The sequence below is a fragment of the Acinonyx jubatus genome, chromosome A3 (assembly GCF_027475565.1).
Source record: "Acinonyx jubatus isolate Ajub_Pintada_27869175 chromosome A3, VMU_Ajub_asm_v1.0, whole genome shotgun sequence".
In the NCBI taxonomy this organism is placed as follows: domain Eukaryota; kingdom Metazoa; phylum Chordata; class Mammalia; order Carnivora; family Felidae; genus Acinonyx; species Acinonyx jubatus.
This window is the reverse complement of record NC_069388.1, coordinates 48,785,243-48,807,542: the sequence shown is the minus strand read 5'-3', so window position 1 is coordinate 48,807,542 and position 22,300 is coordinate 48,785,243. Positions and strand designations below refer to the sequence as shown.

General features: G+C 46.5%; 1 protein-coding gene across 3 annotated transcripts in view; it reads left to right on the top strand.

The window, feature by feature from the left end:
- Window positions 1–22,300, top strand: part of ACSS1 (acyl-CoA synthetase short chain family member 1) — a 61,504-nt gene that overhangs the window by 19,198 nt on the left and 20,006 nt on the right. For all 3 annotated transcript variants that reach the window (XM_053200326.1, XM_027069436.2, XM_027069435.2), the window contains exons 3-5: window positions 10,433–10,632; window positions 17,601–17,776; window positions 18,173–18,325. In XM_053200326.1, the coding sequence (XP_053056301.1) occupies window positions 10,433–10,632; window positions 17,601–17,776; window positions 18,173–18,325 (529 nt within the window). The remainder of the gene's footprint in view (window positions 1–10,432; window positions 10,633–17,600; window positions 17,777–18,172; window positions 18,326–22,300) is intronic.

Here is a 22,300-nt window from a genome sequence, read left to right as displayed (position 1 = left end):
ACAGTGTAAAGGGGCCTCTGGCTGCTCTGCTATACTAACTTGGTGACAGGCTGGACTCCTGGTGGTTCCTGGTGGTTCCTGGTGGTATGTGCAGAGAGGGTGAGCTCTGCTGACAATAGCCTTTTACTGACCAGGACCCTGTGTTCCCAGCATCTGCCCCCACCCCCTGCTTAAGCACACGTTCATTAAGTGCTAACATCAGCTGGCGATGAGGAGGCTTGTCAGTGCCAGCATGCTCTGGGTGGCCTTGAAGAGGGACAAGGGTCAGCTACAGAAGAAGGCGGGGCTAAGGGCTGTGGAGTCCTGCCGTGACTGTGGGACAGTGAGGGGCAGGAAGCAAAGTGTGTGAGGGGTGCTCTGGGCCTTGGAACACCTTAGAGGCAAGGGTGAGGGATGCCATGGGTGCCGGGGGAGGGGTGACAGAGTGACAGATGGGTGCTGTCAGAACAGGGGCTGCCTGGCCTGGCACTCTCTTACCCTTCACTCTTTGTCCTGGGCCTCCTGTGGCTGTCTTGGACCTATTCTTCCTCCTGGCCCTGCCCAAGACTGTCTTGCACCTCATCTGAATGTGGTAACAGCAGTGGGTCAGGTTTGAATGAGAGGCTTGACAATTTTCCATCAACAAATCCATGTAAACTTCCTCTGAGAGGGCTGGAGTGAGGTTTCTGAGCCTTTGGCAGATAAGGTGACTCATTTGGGCCAGCATATCCCCATTCTCCCTGCTGGTTTTGTTTGGATGAAGTCTTGGGGACACAAGCTTTGACTGAGTTAATGTGGCAACAAGGACATGGAATTTGGAAGAGGGCATGTAGGGTCCTATCAGATGCAGACATCTTCAGAAATTCCATGTGGTCTCCACACCTCAGTGATGTGTCATTCTGGTATCATCTAAAGCAGTGATTTCCAGCTCAGGGTGTGCCTGACTCCCCTGAGGAGGTTTCCAACAATAAAGACCCAGCCCTGCTTGGGCCCTGCCGAGTCAGGATCTCCTGGGGGTGCCTGGGAACTTTATTTGAAAATACGTCTCTGGTTATACAGCTGCTGGCACCCATCATAGGGAACATATCTGTTAGGATTCAGCTGTAGAAAAGGGAAGTCAATGCCACTCTTTTAAGCAGAGAGGGAGCTTACACAGAGTGCTTACAAAGCCTTTGGGCTGACTCTAGGCCTCACCCTCTGGCACAATCAGAATGGACTCAGGAGACCCCGCAGGCACTGCTGAGTGCTCAAAACACACCACTGTGGCTCTGGTCCGGGGCCAGGAAACCACCATTTTGATGGCTCAGCTGCTCAGTTTTCTCTTGACATCTTTGTAGCTAGTGGAATCTCTCCAGGAAAACCCCAGCATCTCCCAAACTGCAGCAAAACAGCAGCCCACACTGCAATTGCTCCCCATGTGCAGCTACCAGGTGCAGCCTGAGTCCTACACAGAATTTCAGATGAGAGGTGTCTGAGGTGGCAGGTGCGTCCTGAGGAGGCTGGAACAGATGCCGAGTGAGAGAAAGGCATGGTGACTGCAGGCAGGTCTAGTCCAGCATGGGTTTTTGGACCCTGATTCTGTTTGATTCCTGTGCAGTTGAATGTAACAGTATGAGGACCGGGCCTATAACCGCCCAGATCCCAGGCCACTCAGGTGGGGCCTGGTGGTCCTTCCTCCTGGTGCAGGTGAACAAACCCTCTGAGTCACTCCTGTGTGTGCCACAGCAGTTCAAGGTCTGCTCTAATAGGTTCTGATCTTAACCCTGTCACTCACTTAATCCTTTCACCAAGGTAGGCCTGGCTAGATATGGATTCATTGCAGGATAGGCCATTTTCCAAAAGGGCAGTCTTCTATCCTCACATTATAAACCTGTTAGTTTTCTGGGCTTTATGACTAAACTGTGGGACAGTTTTCCAGTCTAGTGTTCTACTTGAGGAGGTCTTTGGCATGTTACCAGCTGGTGCAAATGGGGGCACTTTTGTGGGCCTCCAAAAGGGTGCCCCTCAGAAGGGGTGTGCAGCCAGCATCCTGGGGCAGGTGCCTTTGAACAGGGCTGAGCTGTGCAGCCATCTGCAGGGGCCCTGGTGACAGGGTTGCTGTGGAGTATATGTGCACAGTAGGGGGAAAGCCTCAGAAAGCCCAATTTCTGAACTTACACAGAATGCAGTGCCTTAAACTCAGGGTCAGAGAGACTGTGGCCTGAAAAAGGAGCTGGCTTGAGTGGAAGAAGGAGTGTGCATTTTGCTCCTCCCTGTCCTTCCAAATGAATATTTAAATTTCTATTAGCAATTATTTGCTTATTATTAAATGCATGATTATTAATGAGTTAAATAAGCAAACAACAATTACTGTTTTTATGAAAGAAACAGTTGAAGTAACCTTTACGGACAGCCTCCATGGGGGTCACAGGCAGCTTTTGGGGTGTTGAGGGCTCATGAGGTGAGTTCTGGTGTCACAGGGGCTCCCCCTCCTGGCCCCTTGCTCAGTTGGTCAGTAAATCGTGTTGGTAGCTGGAAATCTTTCATGGGGGGAATATTCACACCACAATAATTGGCAAATGCTATTATAAATCAGGGCTTCCCCCTGCCCCACCGAGATAATTTGTTATTAAACATTTGGCAGCACAACAGTATGTTTCATGGACCCCTTATTCTTTTTTTTTTAATGTTCATTTATTTTTTGAGAGAGACAAAGACAGAGAGACAGAGCATGAGATCATGACCTGAGCTGAAGTTGGTGTCCCAGACCCCCTGTTCTTTTTAGCAGTTTCTCCAAGCTGCTACCAAGAGGCCGGAAAGGCACCCTGGACCTGAGGCAGTCGTACCAAATTCTTGCAGCCTCCAGATTGCCACTGGTGCGGCTGTGTCTTCTTGCGTACTTTACTCTGCATGCTAACTTGGAATGTTCTGTGGACTCACAGGAATGCCTGGAAATAGAGGAACCCCTGGGTCCTGTCTGGTCTGGAAGTGTCGGCGTGAGCTCTGCTGCCCTGTGTCCTGTTGCCCTTGCTGTCCAGGCAGCAATGTGGAAAGAGCTGCCACACCACACGTGGGACATGTGAGCCTGGAGTGGGACCTGAAAAACATCCTGTGGCTTTTGTTCTTTTTAAACCAGGGAAAAGGGAATGTTTTTAGAAAGTTAAAACTTCATTCTGTTCCAGATTCCACCAGGGAAAAGAAATACTTCTGTGACTTTCCCTGGGAGTAAACACGCCTGGCCGGCCAGTGGGTGAATGTCCTGCCAGGGCGCCAGCTGTTTTCTGGGCTGGTGGCCAGGACTGGAGTCCACCAGCGCAGTCTTGACCAGGGCCGCTAGCCTGGCATCCGGCTCCCTCAGTTTTGTGAACTAGGCTTTGGGTCTGGAAAGGAAAGAACTCCTTTTCCGGAGACAAGACTTGGCTGGAGGCCAAGCATTGAGGTCTGAGGGGAAATCAGGCGTTAATTAGGACAGAGATTTTTTTCAAGTGTGACTGTTAACCTCCATTCCACAGGGGTTTGTCTAGAAGCCGACTGCATGTCGGGTTGTGTCAGAGCAGGAGAGAAAGACTTAGGGTGAACGCTTCAACCTAGATATGCCTAGCAAGGAATACCCTTGGGCAGGTGGTCCTGAATGCAGAGCCAAACACAGAATCATGAAGGAAAAGTACACCCCACCCCCATCCCCATCCTCTCTCTTGTTCTCCTCTATCTTAATTACAAGAAAGCCTCCATGTAACTACAGTGAGCTGGCTTTGAACACTGCTCTTATTAATTTTCCTTTTGAACAAGGTCAGCCTCAAGTTTAGAGTTTTTAGTTTATTCTTAAAAATAATTTATGTTAAAAAATAAACTACCCTCCCCCAAATGTTACATAAATAACAATAGAGTTGGCAGATAGCAGAAATTATGAAATTTAGGAAGCTTTGCCATGGAAAACAAGCTGTCCTGATGCTGAAGGCTATGGTGGGGTGGGGGGAAACTGCTTAAGAGCAGGACCCTTGGAACCACGCCAGGTTCAAATCCAGCCCTGACCCCTTCAGGAAGTCAGTTAAGTTCTGTTTGCTTCAGCTTCTTTATCCAAGAGATGGAAGGGGGGTGGTGGTGATGGCAGCTCATACCCATGAGCTGTTGTGAGGGGTAAATGGGTGTGTGCAGTCAGAGCAGTCCTAGGCACTGGACATTCACTGAATAGCTGTTACTGTGTTGTTCCATGGGAAGAAAATGTGAATGGGGGGATCGATAGGCAGGAGGGAGGTATCCTGGATGCCAACATATGGGGGTTGGGGAGGGAACTAGAAAGTAGTCATGGTTGGCCTGGAGAGGAGGTTCCTTGTATTCACAATAGGCGACAGGTGTTGCTGGAGAAGGTGGGGCAGCTAGTGGAGATGGTGGAGATACAGTAGGTGACAGACAGGTGGGGTGCTCAGAGCATGGCACCTCCAGCCTCTCAGAACCAAGGCCAAGGGCTGAGTGCCTGTGACCTGCAGGACATAGGCAGTTCCAACTGTGCATGACATATGCTTCTCAAATCCACTGACCCCCTCAAGGTGAAGCCTTCCTGTTGCCACCTGCTGTGAGGGTACAGAACAGGTGGGCTATGCAGATGAGGGCTTCAACACAAGGCATTCAAATATCCTTGAGTCTCTTTCATCCTGAGCTAATGACACCATGACTGACACAAAACCAAACTGGGATTTTTATTCTTTCTCCTGAGAAGAAGCATGGGGGTACCCACTTCTATTAAGGAATCACTGATTTACACTGAGTTTCTTTTTCTGCCGTAATTATAGCTACTGTTTATAGAATGCCTTTAAATGTGCATGGGACTTCATATTTGGTCCTTCTCTTCATCTTTTGGGGCTGCTGTAACAAAACACCACAACCTGGGTGTCTTATAAACAACAGAAACTTATTTCTCACAGTGTGGAGCCTGGAAGTCCAAGATCAAGGCACCAGAATGGTTGCATTCTGCAGAGGGCCCTCTTCCTGGGTGATAGCCATTGTCCTCTCACATTGTTCCTGTGGGAAAGGGCAAGGGAGCTCTGTGGGATCTCTTCTGTGAGAGCATTGACCCCACTTCTGAGGGCACCCTCATGATCCAATCACCTCATGACCCCATGCCCCAGCTCGTAAACCGTCATCTTTGGGGTTAGGATTTCCATGTATGAATCTGGGGACACACACATCAGACCACAGCAGTCCTCACAGATACCTTGGTAATGAGTCCTGTTATTAGGCTGTTGTCTAGATGAGACAGTCAAGGCCCCAAGTGTATAGGGAGCTGGGGTGGGAACCCATTTATGATCAGATGTAGTTTGACTTCTGATGAAACACTGTCCTGAGATATTAGCTCCCCAAATCCAGTACTTTCCATAAACTACAGCATAGCCTCGAGAAAAATACACTTGTTTGCCAAACACTTGTTTCTGTAGAAAACATGCAGCTGTAGTGACCCCAGGTTCACTGGTTGACCTAGTGTTACCAGTGGCAATTCAGCTATTATTTCTTGAAAACCCTGTGTCTGGGGCCTTCCTTGGCAAATAGCAGCTTCAACAATTTTTCATCTTTAAGTGTGGCTACTGTTTTATATTCCACTGCAGCTTTTTTTTGCTAAAGATCATGGTCATGAAAACAAATGATTATGTATAAGAAATATCAATCTTGGTTTATGAACGTATTTAGCCCATTTCCTGGGTGTCTATTCTCCCAGTGGTAGTGAGTGGCAGAGTGACCAAATTTTATCACCATTAAATCAGATTTAGCGGCTACAGTAGGGGTCTGCGCAGAGGAAGGAGTTTGTTCCTAGAGCTGGTTCTGAGATTCATGAGCCATCTCCATGCCCCATCTGGCCCTCCAGGCAAACCCTGTATGAGGAAGGGATCCTCATGCTTTCTTCTCATTCCCTTTCTTCTCTTACTATCCCATCTTCCTGAAATGGCTTGCTGAAGAGAATATCGAACTGCAGAGAAGCAAGATGAATGTCCTTTCAAGTTCTGCATCTAGACCCTGGAGTTGGCCCTTCCTCTGTCAGCACCAGGCTTGCTGGGGAGCAGGGACTATGAAGTACTTTGTGTCTGTCACAAGCCTTACATTCACAATATTGACATAATTGCCTGGGTTTATTTCCCTTATTGGCATAAGAAAATGAAGAGAAAAGTAGCTGTGAGTAGTTTATCAGTGGGAGTAGTCCTTCCCATTTGCTGTCAAAGGGATAGGACATCCTGCCAGTGTGACACTGATGTGATGGCCAGCCTCACCTTTTCTAGCACAGAGAGACAGAAGGCGTCTGCAGAGTGGACAGGTGCTCATGATAAGACCACAGGCCCAAGTTGTCCTACATATGCCAGAGTTCTCATCATTTCTCACTTATCTGCTGTTCTTACTGATTTCAACAAACATTTATTGAGCACCTTCTATGAACTAGGCTCAGCTCTAGGCACGGGGAAGAAGGCAATATCCCCTAAATCCTTACCCAAGTAGAGCTTGTACTTAGTGGGGCAGATGGACAATGAAGGTGGTAAGTATCTATTTAATGAACACTAAGAGCCAGAGTAACTATAGGAAGTGAGCAAATCATGCATTCCTAATTTGTTTATTTCTTAAATACAAGACGCACACACACACACAGCTTTTCTTACTTCCCTGGATTGGGAAATGGCTAGGAGGGAAAGATACTTTCAAATAGTAGCCATGAAAAAACACTTTAATTAGAATATAGATAAATAAATAAATATCAGTGTATTTCTTCCTTGGTTTCTTCTGAACTCTGTTTCCAGCTGTGTCCTGTTTTGGACTGAGTTGGGCCAGGGAGCCTTTATCCCTGCTGACAAGTGTCATGTTGTTTACAAATACTTGAGGCCAGATTATGTCTTTAGCATTATATAAACATTATTCTCTGCTGATGTTTAACAGTTGGCTATGGAATGTCTCCTCCCATTTCCCAAGGTCAGTCAGCGTTTTGCTGGTAGTAAGCACCATGAAAACCATGCCAGATTTATGTATTTGTGCACATTATTTCCATATGTCCACATTGAAGGTTTGGCCTTGAGGAGCCTAATTGCAGATAAACTTAGATATCTTGCTCAGTACCTGACAAACAAATGTTACTTTTCCCTTTGCACTTGAAAATATAACTAACTCACTTCAGTGAGATCATTTCTCAGAAAGCTGTATGTTGCCGTCCCTTGGAAAGACCCTGTAGGCACAAGGAAGCCAGTATTTCCTGCAGTGACATCCCAAAGCACCAGCCTCTGAGTGGCTGCTTTATCTTTTTGGTACAGAAATAGTAGCATTTTAGTTTGTGGGAGTCTTTGAGAAGTCACAAATGTCCAAGAACATGCTTTTGAACAGGTTTTGAGTACGTAGAATGACAGGATCACTCAAATGACATTGATTTTTCAATGATTTGAAGTCCCAGGTTTGCTGATCATATTTTCCAATGGTACAAGTGTGGAGGAAATTAATGTGCTCTTAATTTATATTATTAAATGTAGAGTTGAGGTTAAGGGTCTGGGTACCCATATTCTTCACTGAACAGACACCATGGGAATGTAGGGGTCCATTTGGTAACCTGGAGGTATATCTACAGAGAGTAAGTGGGGTCATGGATGGCTGAATAAAAGAACTGGGAGAAGAAAGGCTTCTTGGGGTGGGGGTATTGAAGAATTTGAAGGGGTGTTATTGAATGACAAATTAGATTTATTCTGGGTAGCTTTAAAGGGCTGAGCCAAGACTGATGGTTGGAATTTGAATGGCTACAAAACTTAGTCCAAATTTAGGAAGACTCTTTCTCTACTAAAATGACAAAGCAAGAAGCAGCCTGGTGAGATGGTGACCTCCAGCAGTATGATACTGAAACAGAGGCTGGGCCACTGTGGGCAAGAGTATGGCAATGAGATTTCTGGACCCCAGGGAGGCTGTACCATCTGACCTTCAAGGAGCCCTTTGATTTTGAGGTTTATGGCTTTGGCAGAGTGCATAGGAAGGGGAGTGTGCTTGGAGATTTACCCAGATCAAATTCTTTATTAGAAACTGCTCCTTCTGATGCAGAAGCAAGAGTATGGGACCCACTGGATGCAGCTCTGGGTCCAGCACATGTTGATACCCCTTGATCCTCCAGGGAACATGTAGGTTGCCTCAGCTTGGTCTTCAGACCTCCTCCAGGGCCATAGCTCAACTGCCCTACAACAGCCAGGTGACTCTTGCCCCTGTAGGGAAAATCCACCGTTCCTTTCCTCTTTGCTGCCTTGCTCCTCCTCACCACAGACAACTTTTCCAGAAAGTTCTCCCTGCTGCTCTCAGAGACTGTAGCATGAAGTTGAGGTGATAAATGCCCTTCACACTGTCATGCATGTGTCTGCATTTCTCTAGTCAGAGCTGTGGTCCTGGAAGATACTTTCTCTCTAACCCTGTGGTGTTTGGAATGGAATTTTTAACATCTTAGGATTTAACCAAAGTAGTTAGTTGATTTTAGTGGTTTTAGAAAATGATTTTAAACACAGACATCTGATGGGAAAGGTAATGCTTACTGAATGTTTGGCAGGGTCCTGGGTGGATGACGCTTGTCATTAACACTTGTGACAGTTACACAAGGTGCATGTCACCTGTTGTTTCTCAGATGATCACATGGCAGCTGAGAAAGGTAAGCTGCCATGTTTAATACAGCTACTATAGAAAGCTAACCCAGGCCACTCTGTCTAGACAGTTCATACTTGTTCCTTGACTTCTGACTGCTGCCTTTGGTCTGCAGGATAAGGACCGAATTTCATTACCATATGCGTAACACACATTCAAGCCTCCATCTCCCTGAGCACTGCTCAGAAGCTTAAATCCTTAGCTATGAAAATGGTGCCTGCACTGGACTTGAATTATTCTCCTGCATCACTGACCATAGCTACCTCCTCAGTACTGTCACAGGCTGTCCCATCCTCCTTCCCTGGAGTAGTAGGAGTGCTTCTGAGCTCTGGATTCTGGGGAGTTTGGTGTTGGGGACTGTCAGGAAGTGCTCTTTCCTTCATCATAAACTTAGGCAAGGGGTGGGTGAGGCACCAGTGAATGGAGCCTTTGTCCTGAAAGCTTTAAGGAGAAAAGATGAAATCCTGCAGAAGAGGCAGGCTGGTGCCAGCCTGGGCAGAAACCACTGGTTGGGGGGCAAAGTGCAGGCTGGGCTTGTGATCTTGTTCTCATTAGGTCTCCTTGCAGGATGGCTTTGGGAAGAAACAAAGGCCCCCCTGAAGTCTCTGCCTGAAATGGGGAGTGTTCATTTTCATTCCGTTGGTGTTTCCAGGCGGCCTCTTGTTGAACTTGGCCTTTCTCTGGAGCCCTCTCCTTGATGAACAGAGGGGAACTAGACACACAAACTTTTAAGGAGCTTTGTGAAGCTTGGAGGGTTTGGCCTCTGGCTTCCAGAGCCTGCGGAAGTCGGTGCTGCCCCACTAGGGCCTGCTGAAGTGATGCAGAGGCTGGTGTGTGGTTCAGGTGGTTGCCCCTCATTCTGTCTTTCCATGTTAGTTCCGTGATTAAATAACAAATTAAAATCAAATTGTGTACACAAAAATGGCAAAATGACTGGCTATTTGCTAAGTCCAGGGTCAGCTGGACCAGCTGGTGGAACAAGATGGAAGGGAGTGCCTAGTTCTCAGGGTTGCCTTTTCTCCACTTCCTGCCCCACAGTCAAGTGGGCGGTGCCTGCGTGTGCTCCCTGTTTCCAGAGTTGACTCTCATTGACTCTGACTGGGCTGGATTGGGTCACATGCCAATCCCTAAACCAATCCGTTTTTCCGGGGAGATGCTGTGCTCTGATTGGCAGGCAGAACCTCAAGATTAGCCTGGGAGTGGAGGGAAGGGTCTCATGGATAGGAGAGGTGCCAGGTGGTGGGTGTCAGGCTGCCTCTGCGTATGCTCTGCCTATTTCCATCACGCCAAGCCCATTCAGTGCCTGGCCCGGAGGAAAAGGCGGTGCTGTCACTACCCCACAACCATTCCTTGGGGCTACTGGGTGGTTGGTTGTCCTGCGACCTGCTTTCCCTCCCTATTCGCTGTGGCTATGCAGAACAGGAGTCTTTTGCATGAGCCTGGGCCCTTCTGGCTAGGGCCTTACTTGACGGCCTGCATTGATTCAGAAAACTGGGGCCTTACTTTCCCCACTAAAGGCCTTAGGAAATCTCTTTTGAGGATGAACATTTCCAGAAGTCTCAGGGATATGATGATTTTAGGCTTTGGACTCTGTGTTGAGAAGCCCTACTGTAAATGGACACAAGGACAGCCATTTTACCACAGTAATATGGGTGTGAATCTCTGTAACAGCCTACAAAATTGAAAACATTATTTTCTGGAAAAGATCTTGCCATGCAATAAGCACTTGAATGCCTGCTGGGTGTACAGTACTTGCTGTTTACAGAATTATTCCACCCCAAATTACTCTGTGTTTTGGCCCTTTCCTATCTCTGATGCCCTTCTCTCCCTTGTGCTGCAGGGAACTGCTGGAGACCACGTGCCGCTTGGCCAACACGCTGAAGAGACATGGAATCCGTCGAGGGGACCGTGTGGCAATCTACATGCCTGTTTCACCACTGGCTGTGGCTGCAATGCTGGCCTGTGCCAGGGTTGGAGCTGTCCACACGGTTGTCTTTGCTGGCTTCAGTGCAGAGTCCCTGGCTGGGAGGATCAATGATGGTGAGCATGTGGGAAGGACCCTGGTCTTTGTTCCTTGGGGCCTGGCCATCAGGGACTTAGACAGATATTAATAAAAGTCACCCAAATGACAGATACCACCAGGGACAGGGACATGGCTGAGTGTGCATTTAGTTCTCAGTTCTGCGAGCTGAGATCTGAGGGCAATGAGATGAAGAAGGGAAAGAAGATTCCAGGTGGAGGGAACAGCTAGGTACCAGCTGACTGGTTGGAGGAGCACAGCTTGTGAGGGCTTGAAGGAGGCTGGCGTGGCTGTGGTGGAGGAGGGAAAAAACATGTAGGGTGAGATAAGACTGGAGATGTATGGGGAAGGTCTCACAGGTCAACAACTAGAAGACTTTCGTCATGAGAGAGGGTGGGTGGACCACTTCTGGAGGCCTGGAGTCAGGTAGGGGCTTATGTTGCATCTTTAAGGCTTTCTGTCTACAGGTAGGTCAGAGTCTTTTGAACAGTGTGCAGAACAATAATGTCTCCCTTCTTTTTCTGGTGGGAGAGCTGAATGTATGGATGGTGACCCCATGTCTGCAAAGTCTGACCGCTGCTCTAGTAAGATCCTAGAGAGTCCCCTGAGCTGGTTCCCTAAGAAGGTTGCCAAATTATGGGTGTCACTGAGAATTCTTTGTGTCTCACTGAAGACTTGCCTTTGGGTAGTGAACAGAGCTAAAGGGCAGAATTCTCAGAACCCTGCTGACTACCTTTAGGAAGGGCTGGGAAGCCTTTCTACTTTCATTCTGTGTCTCTCCCTCCACTTTCAAGGGTTGGTGCTGTCATTCATTTCTCTTTCTCTCTTTAAACTCTGTAGCACCGACTATGTGCCAGGCACTGTTCTAAATACTTTGCAAAGGTCATCTCCTTAAATTTGACTAACTTTGTATTTGTAAATATGGTATGAGATAATACTCTCTTTCTCCTTTTCTTCATTTTTTATTACTGTTATTGCCATCCTAGAGTATACAATTCAGTGGCATTGAGCACATTCATGCAATGAATGTTGTGAAAACACCATCACGGTCTATTCCAGAACTTTTTCATCACCCTCAATGGACACCTCATACCCATTAATCAGGAATTCCCCATTTCCCCCTCCACCCAGCTTCTGGCAACCACTAATCTGCTTTCTGTGTCAATGATTTGCCTATTCTGGGTATTTCATATAAATGAACTCATATAACATGTGGCCTTTTGTTTATGACTTCTTTCACTACTCACAATGTTTTCAAGGTTCATCCATGTTGTAGCATGTATTATTACTTCATTTCTTTTTTCCATAAGTAAAATTTCACTGTATGGATGTACCATGTTTTGTTGATTTATTCATCTGTTGATGGACATTTGACTTGTTAACACTTCTTGGTTATTGTGAATAGAGTTGCTGTGAACATTCATGAGAACATCTGTTTTCAATTTTTTGTGTATATACCTAGGAGTAGAATTGCTGGCCCATATGGTAAATCTATATTTAACTTATTGAGGAACTGCAAAACTGTTTTCCAAAGTTGCTGCTCTGTTGTACCTTCCCACTAACAATGTATGAAAGTTCTAATTTCTCTGAATCTTCATCAACACTTGTTATTTTACTTTAAAAAAAATTATAGAGGCACCTGGGTGGCTCAGTTTGTCAAGCATCTGACTCTTGATCTTAGCTCAGGTCTTGATTTCAGGGTCATGAGTTCAAGCCCCACATTGGGCTCTGTCCTGGGTGTGAAGCCTACTGAAAAAAAATTATAGTCATCCTAGTGGGTATGAAGTGGTTCTTCATTGTGGGTTTGGTTTACATTCCTAATGACTAATATCACTGAGCATCTTTTCATGTGCTTGTCCGTTAGTATGTCTTCTTTGGAGAAATGTCTACTTAAGCCCTTTGTCCATTTTTTAATTGGCTATTTGCTTTTTGTTGTTGAGTTGTAAGTGTTCTCTGTATGTATTCTGGATGCCAGACCTTTATCAGATTTATAATTTGCAATGATTTTCTCCCATTCTGTGGGTTGTGTTTTCATTCTCTCCATAGTGTCTTTTGATGCACAAAAGTTTTTAATCATGATGAAGTCTGGATCACCTATTTTTTCTTCTGTTGTGTGTTGTTTTGGTGTATTATTCAAGAATCCATTACCAGCTCCAATGTCATGAAGATTTGTTCCTATGTTTTCTTCTAAAAGTTTTATGGTCTTAGCTTTTATATTCAGGTCTTTGATCCAATTTGAGCTCATTTTTTGGGGGTATGGTGTGAGATCCAACTTCATTCTTTTGCCTCTGGGTATCCAGTGGTACCAGCACCATTTACTGAAGAGACTGTTTTTTTCCCCCTCTTGGATGGCCTTGGCACTTTTTCAAAACTAATTTGTCCTATATGTGAGGGCTTATTTCTGAGTTCTCTATTCTATTCCAATGATCTGTACATCATCCTTGATTTTCATGTGTCAAACCACCCTTGCATTCTAGGAATAAATTCCCCTTGGTCATGATGTGTAATCCTGCTAATATGCTGCTGGATATAATTTGTTGTCATTTTGTTGAGGATTGTTGCATCAGTGTTCATAAGGGGTATTGGCTTGCAGTTGTTTTTTTTTTTTTTCTTGTGATGTGTTTTTCTGACTTTGGTATCAGGGTAATGCTGGCCACATAGAATTAGTTAGAAAGTGTTTCCTCCTCTGCAGTTTTTGGGAAGAGTTTGAGGAAGACTGATGTTAATTTGTCTTTAAATGTTTGGTAGAATTCACCAATAATACCATCTGGTCCTGGGCTTTTCTTTGTTGGGAGGCTACTGTTTTTGAAGGTGAGGAGACTGAGGCACAGAGAGGTTAATTGACTTGCTCAAGGTTACATTGCTAGTTAATGACAGAACTAGGATTTGAACCCAGGCATTGGGCCACCAGAGTTCATGCTTTTAGCATTACACTAGGCTGCTCTTTTTCTCTCTTGTTGACATGGTCATGGTTGTCAAGTGTTTCTGTTAAGATTCTTTTTTTTTTTTTAGATGTTTTATTTATTTATTTATTTATTTATTTATTTATTTATTTATTTAAGTTTTTATTTATTTTGAGAGAGAGCATGAGCAGGGGAGGGAGAGAAAGAGGGAGATGGAATCCCAAGCAAGCTCCACACCATCAGTGTGGAGCCTAATGTGGGGCTCAAACTCATGAACCATGAGATCATGACCTGAGGTGAAACCAAAAGTTGGATGCTTAACCAACTGAGCCACCCAGGCACTCCTGTTTTTTTATTTTTTTGAAAGACAGAGAGAGGGCACAAGTGAGTGAGGGGCAGAGAGAGAGACAGACAGAGAAGGAGAAAGAGAGAAGCAGGGCTCACCTGAAGCAGGGCCTGTGCTCACCTGAAGCAGGGTTCAAGCTCACCCAATGTGGGACTTCAACTCATGAACTGTGAGATCAGGACCTGAGCTGAAGTCAGATGCTTAACTGACTGAGCCACCCAAGTGCCCTAAGATTCTTTAAAACAAGCAAAAGCAGTGGGCCCTGGAGATTCGGTAGCTGGGTGCTGGAGCAGATCCAAGAACTTCAGAAATCCTAAACAACAGGCCATGGAAGGGTAGGAGCCAGGTCATATCTGAAGCCCTCAGCAGGGGAAACTCCTGTAACTTCTTTCTGGAACTTTACCATTAAGAGGCTCTTACCCAACACCTACAGCCTCCATGTACATCTGTTCAGGTGTCCATTTCCAGGGACAAGACTCTACTGGGACAGTTGTTTGTGTCAATGAGGGTTTTTTTTTGTTTTTTTTTTGTTTTTTGTTTTTTTGGTTATTTATTGCTGTGTAACAAACTACTCCAAATCTTAGTGCTTAAAACAGTAAATTTTATTATTATATTTCATGATTCTGTGGGGGCAGGAATGCAATGGGCTTAGTGAGAATGTCTTTTTTTTTTTTTTTTGCTCCATGTAATCTGGTATATAAACTGATTGGTTTACATGATTGGAGCCTGCCATGCATCTCTTTCATGTGGCCTGTTTGTATGACTAACCCAGACAACCTCAGGCAGTCAGACATGTTATATGACGGTTCATGGTTCCAACAGGAAGGAAGTGGAAACTACCAGTTGCCCTAAAGGCAAGGTCCAGAATACACATGGCATCATTTTTGCTATATTCCATTGGTTCAACAGGTCTGGACATTCCAAATTCAAGGGAAGGAGACCAGGACTCTACTTCTACTTGAGAAGTACTATGAGACCAGGTGAAGGAATTTGCCACTACCTTTAATCCATCAGTGTGAAGGGCAGGGTGGGAGTGTGAGCATGGCCACCAGGGTCTCATCATGAATTAGGCATGGCAACCTCAGTGTGTTCTAGTCTAAAGTTTCTTTCTCCTGGCCTGGCGTCCAGGCTCTGACCACTCCTCTTCCCTTTATGTTCTCTGTTGCTTTAGGCTGTGTGAGGAATAGAGAGAGAGGACAGTATGGTGGGGAGGGTAGAGGACAACAGGAGGATGATTCTGAGAGGTTGTGGGTAGGGGCAAATAATGGCCACCACAGATGTCCACACTCTAATTCCCCCAAACTTTGAAATATGTTACCTTACATAGCAAAAGGGCTTAGGAGATGGGATGGGCCCTAAAATGTGGAGATTATCCAGGTGGGCCCAATCTAATTACATAAGTCCTGGAAAGCAGAGAACTTTCTCTTGTTGGAGGCAGAGGACATGTAGCAGAAGGGGAGTTCAGAGCATAAGAAGGACTTGACCTGCCTTTGCTGGCTTTGAAGATAAAGAGGGTCACAAGCCGGGGGATGTAGGTTGCTCTAAAACCTGAAAATAATCCCTGGATGACAGCAAGGAAAATGGGGAAATGGGGACCTCAGCCCTCCAATTACATGGAGCTGAGTTCTGCTAACACATGGAATAACCTGGAAGTAGACTTTCCTCCAGAGCCTCCAGATAAGAACTCTGCCTGCTGACACCTTGATTTTGGGCATGAGATTCCAAGAAAAGAACCCTATCAAGCTCACCTAGACTAGAGAACTGTGAACTAAATTATGAGTTTTCCAAACCACTAAGTTTGTGGTAATTAGCTATGGGAGCAATAAGAAATGAAGATAGATGCCAATACCTGCTCAAAAACCAAGGAGGTAAAATTGAAGCTTCCTAGATAAAGTGTCACACTGATCTGGTCTGTGCCCTAATGCTATACACACACCCTGTGCCCATCACACAGCCTCGGTTGGGGGGAACCACAGAGTGAGCTGTGCTCTCCAAGCACCTCCTAGGGACTGGGCATGTGCACGCAAGTTCCTGCCCTGGAGAACTGCTTGGGCAGGAAGCCTTGGACAAGTGAGTGCCAGGAACAAGGCAGGTGCCATGGGAGGCTGCGGAGGGGCCATAACCCACATAATGTGATTCTAACACCCGAGATGGGCTGGGGCCACTACTTTCTCCTGGGGGATCCTGAGCTTTCTTTGTCTATCATCCCCTTGAGGATAGTCTCTTTCTACCTGCTGGATCTTCTCTCTTCCTGCCCCACTAGGTGTTTACCTGGACCAATTCCAGCTTCCAGGATGTAGGCCAGGGTGGTCTCTGACAGACTCTGCCCAACTGATTTAGTTGTCCCAGGGTGACCGATGGCCAAGGCCTGAGGAGCAAAGAGTGTGTAGCTGGGGGCCTCTGGTGTGCAGAGCTGGATGACACTGCCCTGGGCACTGCAAGCACTCTGTATCTATGTGACCCTGGGTGACCCAGAGAAGGACTGAGAGAATTCTTAGGTGGTCCTCAAGGTCATGTCATCTCTAGCGCCCTTGGGAGGAAGAAAGAATGAGTATGTTGCTAGAAGGCACTTTTCACACTGAAAAGCTGAAGGAGATTGGTGCCTCAGTCAGGGCTCCTGCAGAAGCAGATGCTGAGATAAGAGCTCAGGGTAGCCAGTTCATTTGGGAGGTGGTCCTAGGAAGCACTGTAGGGCAGTGGGGAGTGGAGCTGGAAGAGGAATCCACCAGACAAGCATCCACAGTGGGTGCCTGGAGCTCAGTCCCTCAGGGAGCCCTGGGAGGCAATGGAACCACATGTGTCAGGATGTGACACCACATGTGAGGGACCTGGGGTATGTATATTCCAGCTCTTGAGTCATTGGTGGAGGGCTCCTGGGTTTGTGTAATCCCCTAGTGCTTCTTCCTTTGGCTTTGGAAGAAGCCCTTGGTGCAGAGTGATAAAAGGTCTGGGGATGTGTGTGGGACCCTGGCAGTTAGTACTACAGCTGAGTATTTGTTCTGGGATCTTCCTTAGGGACCAGCTATATAATAGCCCACTGCAGCCTTGATCCCTCTGGGTCATCCCAGGTTGAGGCACGATGTTGGTGGTTGGGGGGTCATTCCTTTGCTTGTGGTTCTGATGCCCAGTTTTTGTCTGTACCTGATACCTTGCTCAGGGCCCACCCTAGGTCAGCTGTGGAAGCTTGGGTCTTCCCTGCATTGCCCTGGGCCTGGCCAAGCCAGGTTGTTGAAGAGCAGGTGTGAATCTTGGAGCTCCTTCAGTTAAAGGCAAGGGTAGGGACTGGCAGCTCCTGGCACCCACTGGGGTGTGGCCTCTATTTTCTGGGCAGTGAAGCCTCTTGACCCTGGACAGGGCAGGGGCCACACAAGACATGTTGGGGCTTGGTCTCTGGCTGCCCAGCTTTCTTGGTCTCTGCATCTTAATGTTGCTTTGCCACTATAGTGGTTGTGGCTGAGGGCAGTATGATGGCCTCTCACCTGGGAAAGCTCCCAGGGCAGGTGGGAGGGAATGGTGGAAGTCTCCCCCTCAGAGCTGGGAAAAGGCCTGGCATTTCTGCATTGAGCACAAAGATCACAAAGCAGGCAGACCCCCTCCCCCCACATTTTGCTGACTCTTTTACTCAAGAATGGACTTTGTGTATCACACTCTTAGGCCTGGACTGTGTGGCTGTCAGTCTGGGCTGTGAGAGTCATAGTAGGAAGGAAACTGACCAGAAATATCTGTTTGTCTCCATTAGCTAAGTGCAAGGTGGTCATCACCTTCAACCAAGGACTCCGGGGAGGACGCGTGGTGGAGCTGAAGAAGATAGTAGATGAAGCTGTGAAGCACTGCCCGACCATCCAACATGTCCTGGTGGCTCACAGGACGGACAACAAGGTCCACATGGGGCGTCTGGACATCCCCCTCGAGCAGGTGGGTTTGTCTCACATTGTACAGTTTAAGGAGAGGTTAACTCTTATTGGGTTAACTGGGTCTGAGTCTTGTCGGATCGTGGTTCTCAACCTGGGTCCCCCAGCAATGTTCAGGGTTCCCTGATGGTATCTGATGGACTTACATCCTGGTTGGGAAGATGGAGCTCAAATACCACAAACATACTGAAACACTTAATGGAATAGAAATGATCAGATCCATCCTTTTATTTTGTGTTCTCTGCATCTGGAGTTGAACTAGGGCAGAGTAGAGCAGGTGAACTGAATCTGGTCTGCTGAGGCCTGCAGCAGCTGGGCAAGAGGTGTTCCTTAGGATGGGTGAATGTGGAGCAGAGGGTAACTGCCTTGGATGGGGCTGTTTGTGTCTTCCCCCTTCTAGGAAATGGCCAAGGAGGACACTGTTTGTGCTCCAGAGAGCATGAGCAGTGAGGACATGCTCTTCCTGCTCTACACCTCGGGGAGCACCGGAACACCCAAGGGACTCGTCCACACGCAGGCGGGCTACCTGCTGTATGCCGCTGTGACGCACAGGGTATGGGCCTTGGTGGGGAAGGTTGAGAGTGTGGGGTGTCCCACCTCCCGGGCAGGGCTCTGAGCAGGGGGCCAGGAGAGGCTGAATTTAGGGCTAGAACTCCTGCTGTAACATAGTGCCTGAATGCATGAGGTGCTAATGTTTCTTCTTGTGTGCTCAGGAGCAGGGCCATTGTGAGTTGTAGCACTGGCATAGCGAGTGGTAGGCATGGGGGCTGAGTTCTGTCCTTGTTGGGACAGTCTGGATCGAAAATTTGAGACTCACTGCAGGTCTTTAGCCCCTTTGCACCTGTGTCTGTACTGTCTGCTTGCTCTGTAAGAGTTGAGCCCTCCCCAGGTCTGACATGTTCACTGGCACAGCTGTGTTCTGATGCTCAGGGTCCCAGATGCTGAGGCCATCCTGGGCCCCTCCCTCCCTAAAAAAATGTCAAAACACATGTTTTACAACTGAGTTGTTATAGAGATGAATATGTTACTATTACATGTTAAAATGTTCTCTTCTACTTAAAAGGTCTTTTTTTTCCTTGTGATGTTAAAAGAAAGGAAAACATTTTTTTTTGTTAAAAAAAATTATTTATTTTGAGATTGGGGGGAGGAGGGGCAAGAGAGAGAGGGAGAGAGAGAATCCATGCTGACAGCGCAGAGCCTAATGGGGTTCCATCTCACAAACTGTGAGATCATGACCTGAGCCAAAATCAAGAGTTGCACACTTAACCGACTGAGCCATCCAGGCGCCCCTGGGGCCACATTTTAAAAGTAAAATTAGAAAAAGATTTACTTTTGTAAGGAAACTTAAATTTAGTATATGGCAATTATATTACAGTGGGCCATCCTTTAGGGCCTATAAAGCAGATGGTATGTCATTTTTTTTATTCCAATAAGTGCATTTAAAAAATCAGTTCTGATTTGGGGGCACCTGGGTGGCCCAGTTGGTTAAGTGTTGACTCTTGATTTCAGCTCAGATCATAATCTCATGGTTTGTGGGGTTGAGCCCTGTATCTGGCTCTATGCTGAGTATAGAGCCGGCTTGGGATTTTCTCTCTCCCTCTCTGCCCCTCCCCTGCTTGCACTCACTATCTCTCAAAATAAATAAATAAACATTTAAGAAAAAAAATCGGTACTGATTTGAATATTGGTGGGTTGTGGGGGTTGTGTTTTAATGTGGCATCCCTGGTTACTTGGGGAGTAGTTGACTTTTCCCAGGTAGGATTTGGTTTCAAGATAGTGTTTATGGACCTCTCTGTTGCAAAAGGCAAAACTGCACTGCTGGTGCCAGCTGCAAAGGGAACTGAGTAGCCAGGTGACCAGCAAGCCCAGGCCCATCCAAGAAGGGCTCCGATTTTGGTCCCGCATCTCTCCTGCCTTGGCCCCCTTCCTCTGTGCTGACCACATTCCTTCCCAGGGACTGGAGAGAGCCTCATAGTGCCAGCAAAATCACTGGCCTGGTTGCAGTCAGGGCCCCATTTGCCTCAGTCACTGTGGCTAGGGGTGGGGGTGGAATGTGCTCATTGGTCAGGCTTGGTCATGTGGGAGGTGAATCTCCTGAAATGAATGGGGAGGAGCAGGTGCTGGGAGGCAGGTAACAAGCATGCACACTGCGCATCACACAGTCTCTGAGTGGTGCTGCACCAGTCCCACTGGCGGCTACTCACACCCAGGACTAACGATGTTGAAAAGCAGAAAGACAGATGTTGTACCGAACCAGGCTGAGCAGACAAGTACCTGAACTCAAATCCATATTAGAACAGTTGTCTTCTGCCTGCTGGGTGACCTTGAGCATGCCACAGAACCTTTCTTGACCTCAGTGTTCTCAACTGGAAAACCCCACCCCTCTTCAGCTCTCGGTGGTGGGAGGAAGGTTGAAGGATTGACACATCATGTAAGTAAAAATACTTTGGAAAATATAGCTAATGAAACCAAATACCAAGAAAGTCACAGAGTAGATCAAATTGTTTCCACCAGTTTACAGTGAAGTTAACATTAGGGAAGCTGTAAACGTGGAGAGAGATTAGTTTTTAGTAATAATAATTACCAAAATTGTTGGAGGACCCAGTCTACATGAGCAAAAGCAGTCGGAGTATAGGCATGGGACCATCTTTGAATTTCTCTTCAATAAGAATTTTTTTTTTTTAAGAATTGGGAATAGAAACTTTGAGCCTTCTATAGATGAAAGTATGCACACATGTAGTTCTCTAGGGGATAAGGACAGTTGGCTCTGAAGGGTGTGAAGAGATTTTGGAGGTATACAGTAGGGTCAGGCCCTTTGGAGCATGGCTGGCCCCAGGCACTTGCTACCCTTCCCAGAACTGCAGGGAGAGAAATCTTCAGCCCCATGAAAGACTTGGCAATTTGGTCCAAGTTGTATTAAACATTCTTTCAGTCCCCAATGCTGTGGGGCTTTGGGTGTGGGCGTCCTGATGCTCTGGTGCTGTGAAACCACAGTCTTCCTTGAAATAATCCCCCCAGCCCCCTGCCTTGGGACACAGCTGCACAGGGCCCTGCCCATCTCCAGACCACTATACTGTGTGGAGACTCCTGGGGATTCTCCACATTCATCTGTGGCAGCAAGAAACTAGTCCACTCGCCCAAAGATTGATTGATTGATTGATTGATTGATTGATTTTTATTTTTTAATATGAAATTTATTGTCAAATTGGTTTCCATACAACACCCAGTGCTCATCCCAACAGGTGCTCTCCTCAATACCCATCACCCACCCTTCCCTCCCTCCCACCCCCCATCAACCTTCAGTTTGTTCTCAGTTTTTAAGAGTCTCTTATGTTTTGGCTCCCTCCCTCTCTAACCTCTTCTTTTTTTTTTTTTTTTCTTCCCCTCCCCCATGGTCTTCTGTTAAGTTCCTCAAGATCCGCATAAGAGTGAAAACATATGGTATCTGTCTTTCTCTGTATCACTTATTTCACTTAGCATAACACTTTCCAGTTCTATCCATGTTGCTACAAAAGGCCAGATTTCATTCTTTCTCATTGCCACGTAGTATTCCATTGTGTATATAAACCACAATTTCTTTATCCATTCATCACTTGATGGACATTTAGGCTCTTTCCATAATTTGGCTATTGTTGAAAGTGCTGCTATAAACATTGGGGTACAAGTGCCCTTATGCATCAGCACTCCTGTATCCCTTGGGTAAATTCCTAGCAGTGCTATTGCTGCATCATAGGGTAGATCTATTTTTAATTTTTTGAGGAACCTCCACACTGTTTTCCAGAGCGGCTGCACCAGTTTGCATTCCCATCAACAGTGCAAGACGGTTCCCATTTCTCCACATCCTCTCCAGCATCTATAGTCTCCTGATTTGTTCATTTTAGCCACTCTGACCCACTCGCCCAAAGATTTAAAAGAAATCTTTTTATTGCAAAATAGATCAGAATACAGAATAGAATCCAGAAAACCACTCAAATCCTATGTGTGGCTTACTGAATTATTATAAGGCAACCCACTTCAATGTCACTGGGGTACTGGGTGTTGTATATAAGTGAAGAATCACTGGCTTCTACTCCTGAAACGAATACTACACTGTATGTTAACTAACTTGAATTTAAATAAATTAATTTAAAAAAAAAAGGAGTGGAGAAATGTCCTGTCAGCCTCACAGAAGCCCTTCCTGGCCTGTCCAACCACAACCCCTCCCCCATATCCTGACTTTGATAGTGTCACTGCCCCGTGTTTCCCCTCTTCTTGCTTAGTCACCCAACATGCATCCCCTGATACTGTAGCTTACTGTTTGTTTTTTTAAATATGTCTTTTAAGCCTTTTTAACCTGTTGGTTCTCTTCTATCCCTTCTGTTTCCTTCAACTTTGTTGTAACACCCAGAGGTTTGTCCCTCTGATCTCTGTGTTTCCTGCAAAGGGGCATTTGTATCCAGAGGTAGGTCAGGCTCAGGTTGGACCCTGTGGCAAGAATGCAGGAGGCGCATGTCTCCCTGCTCAGGCTCTCAGAAACCGATGATGCTTG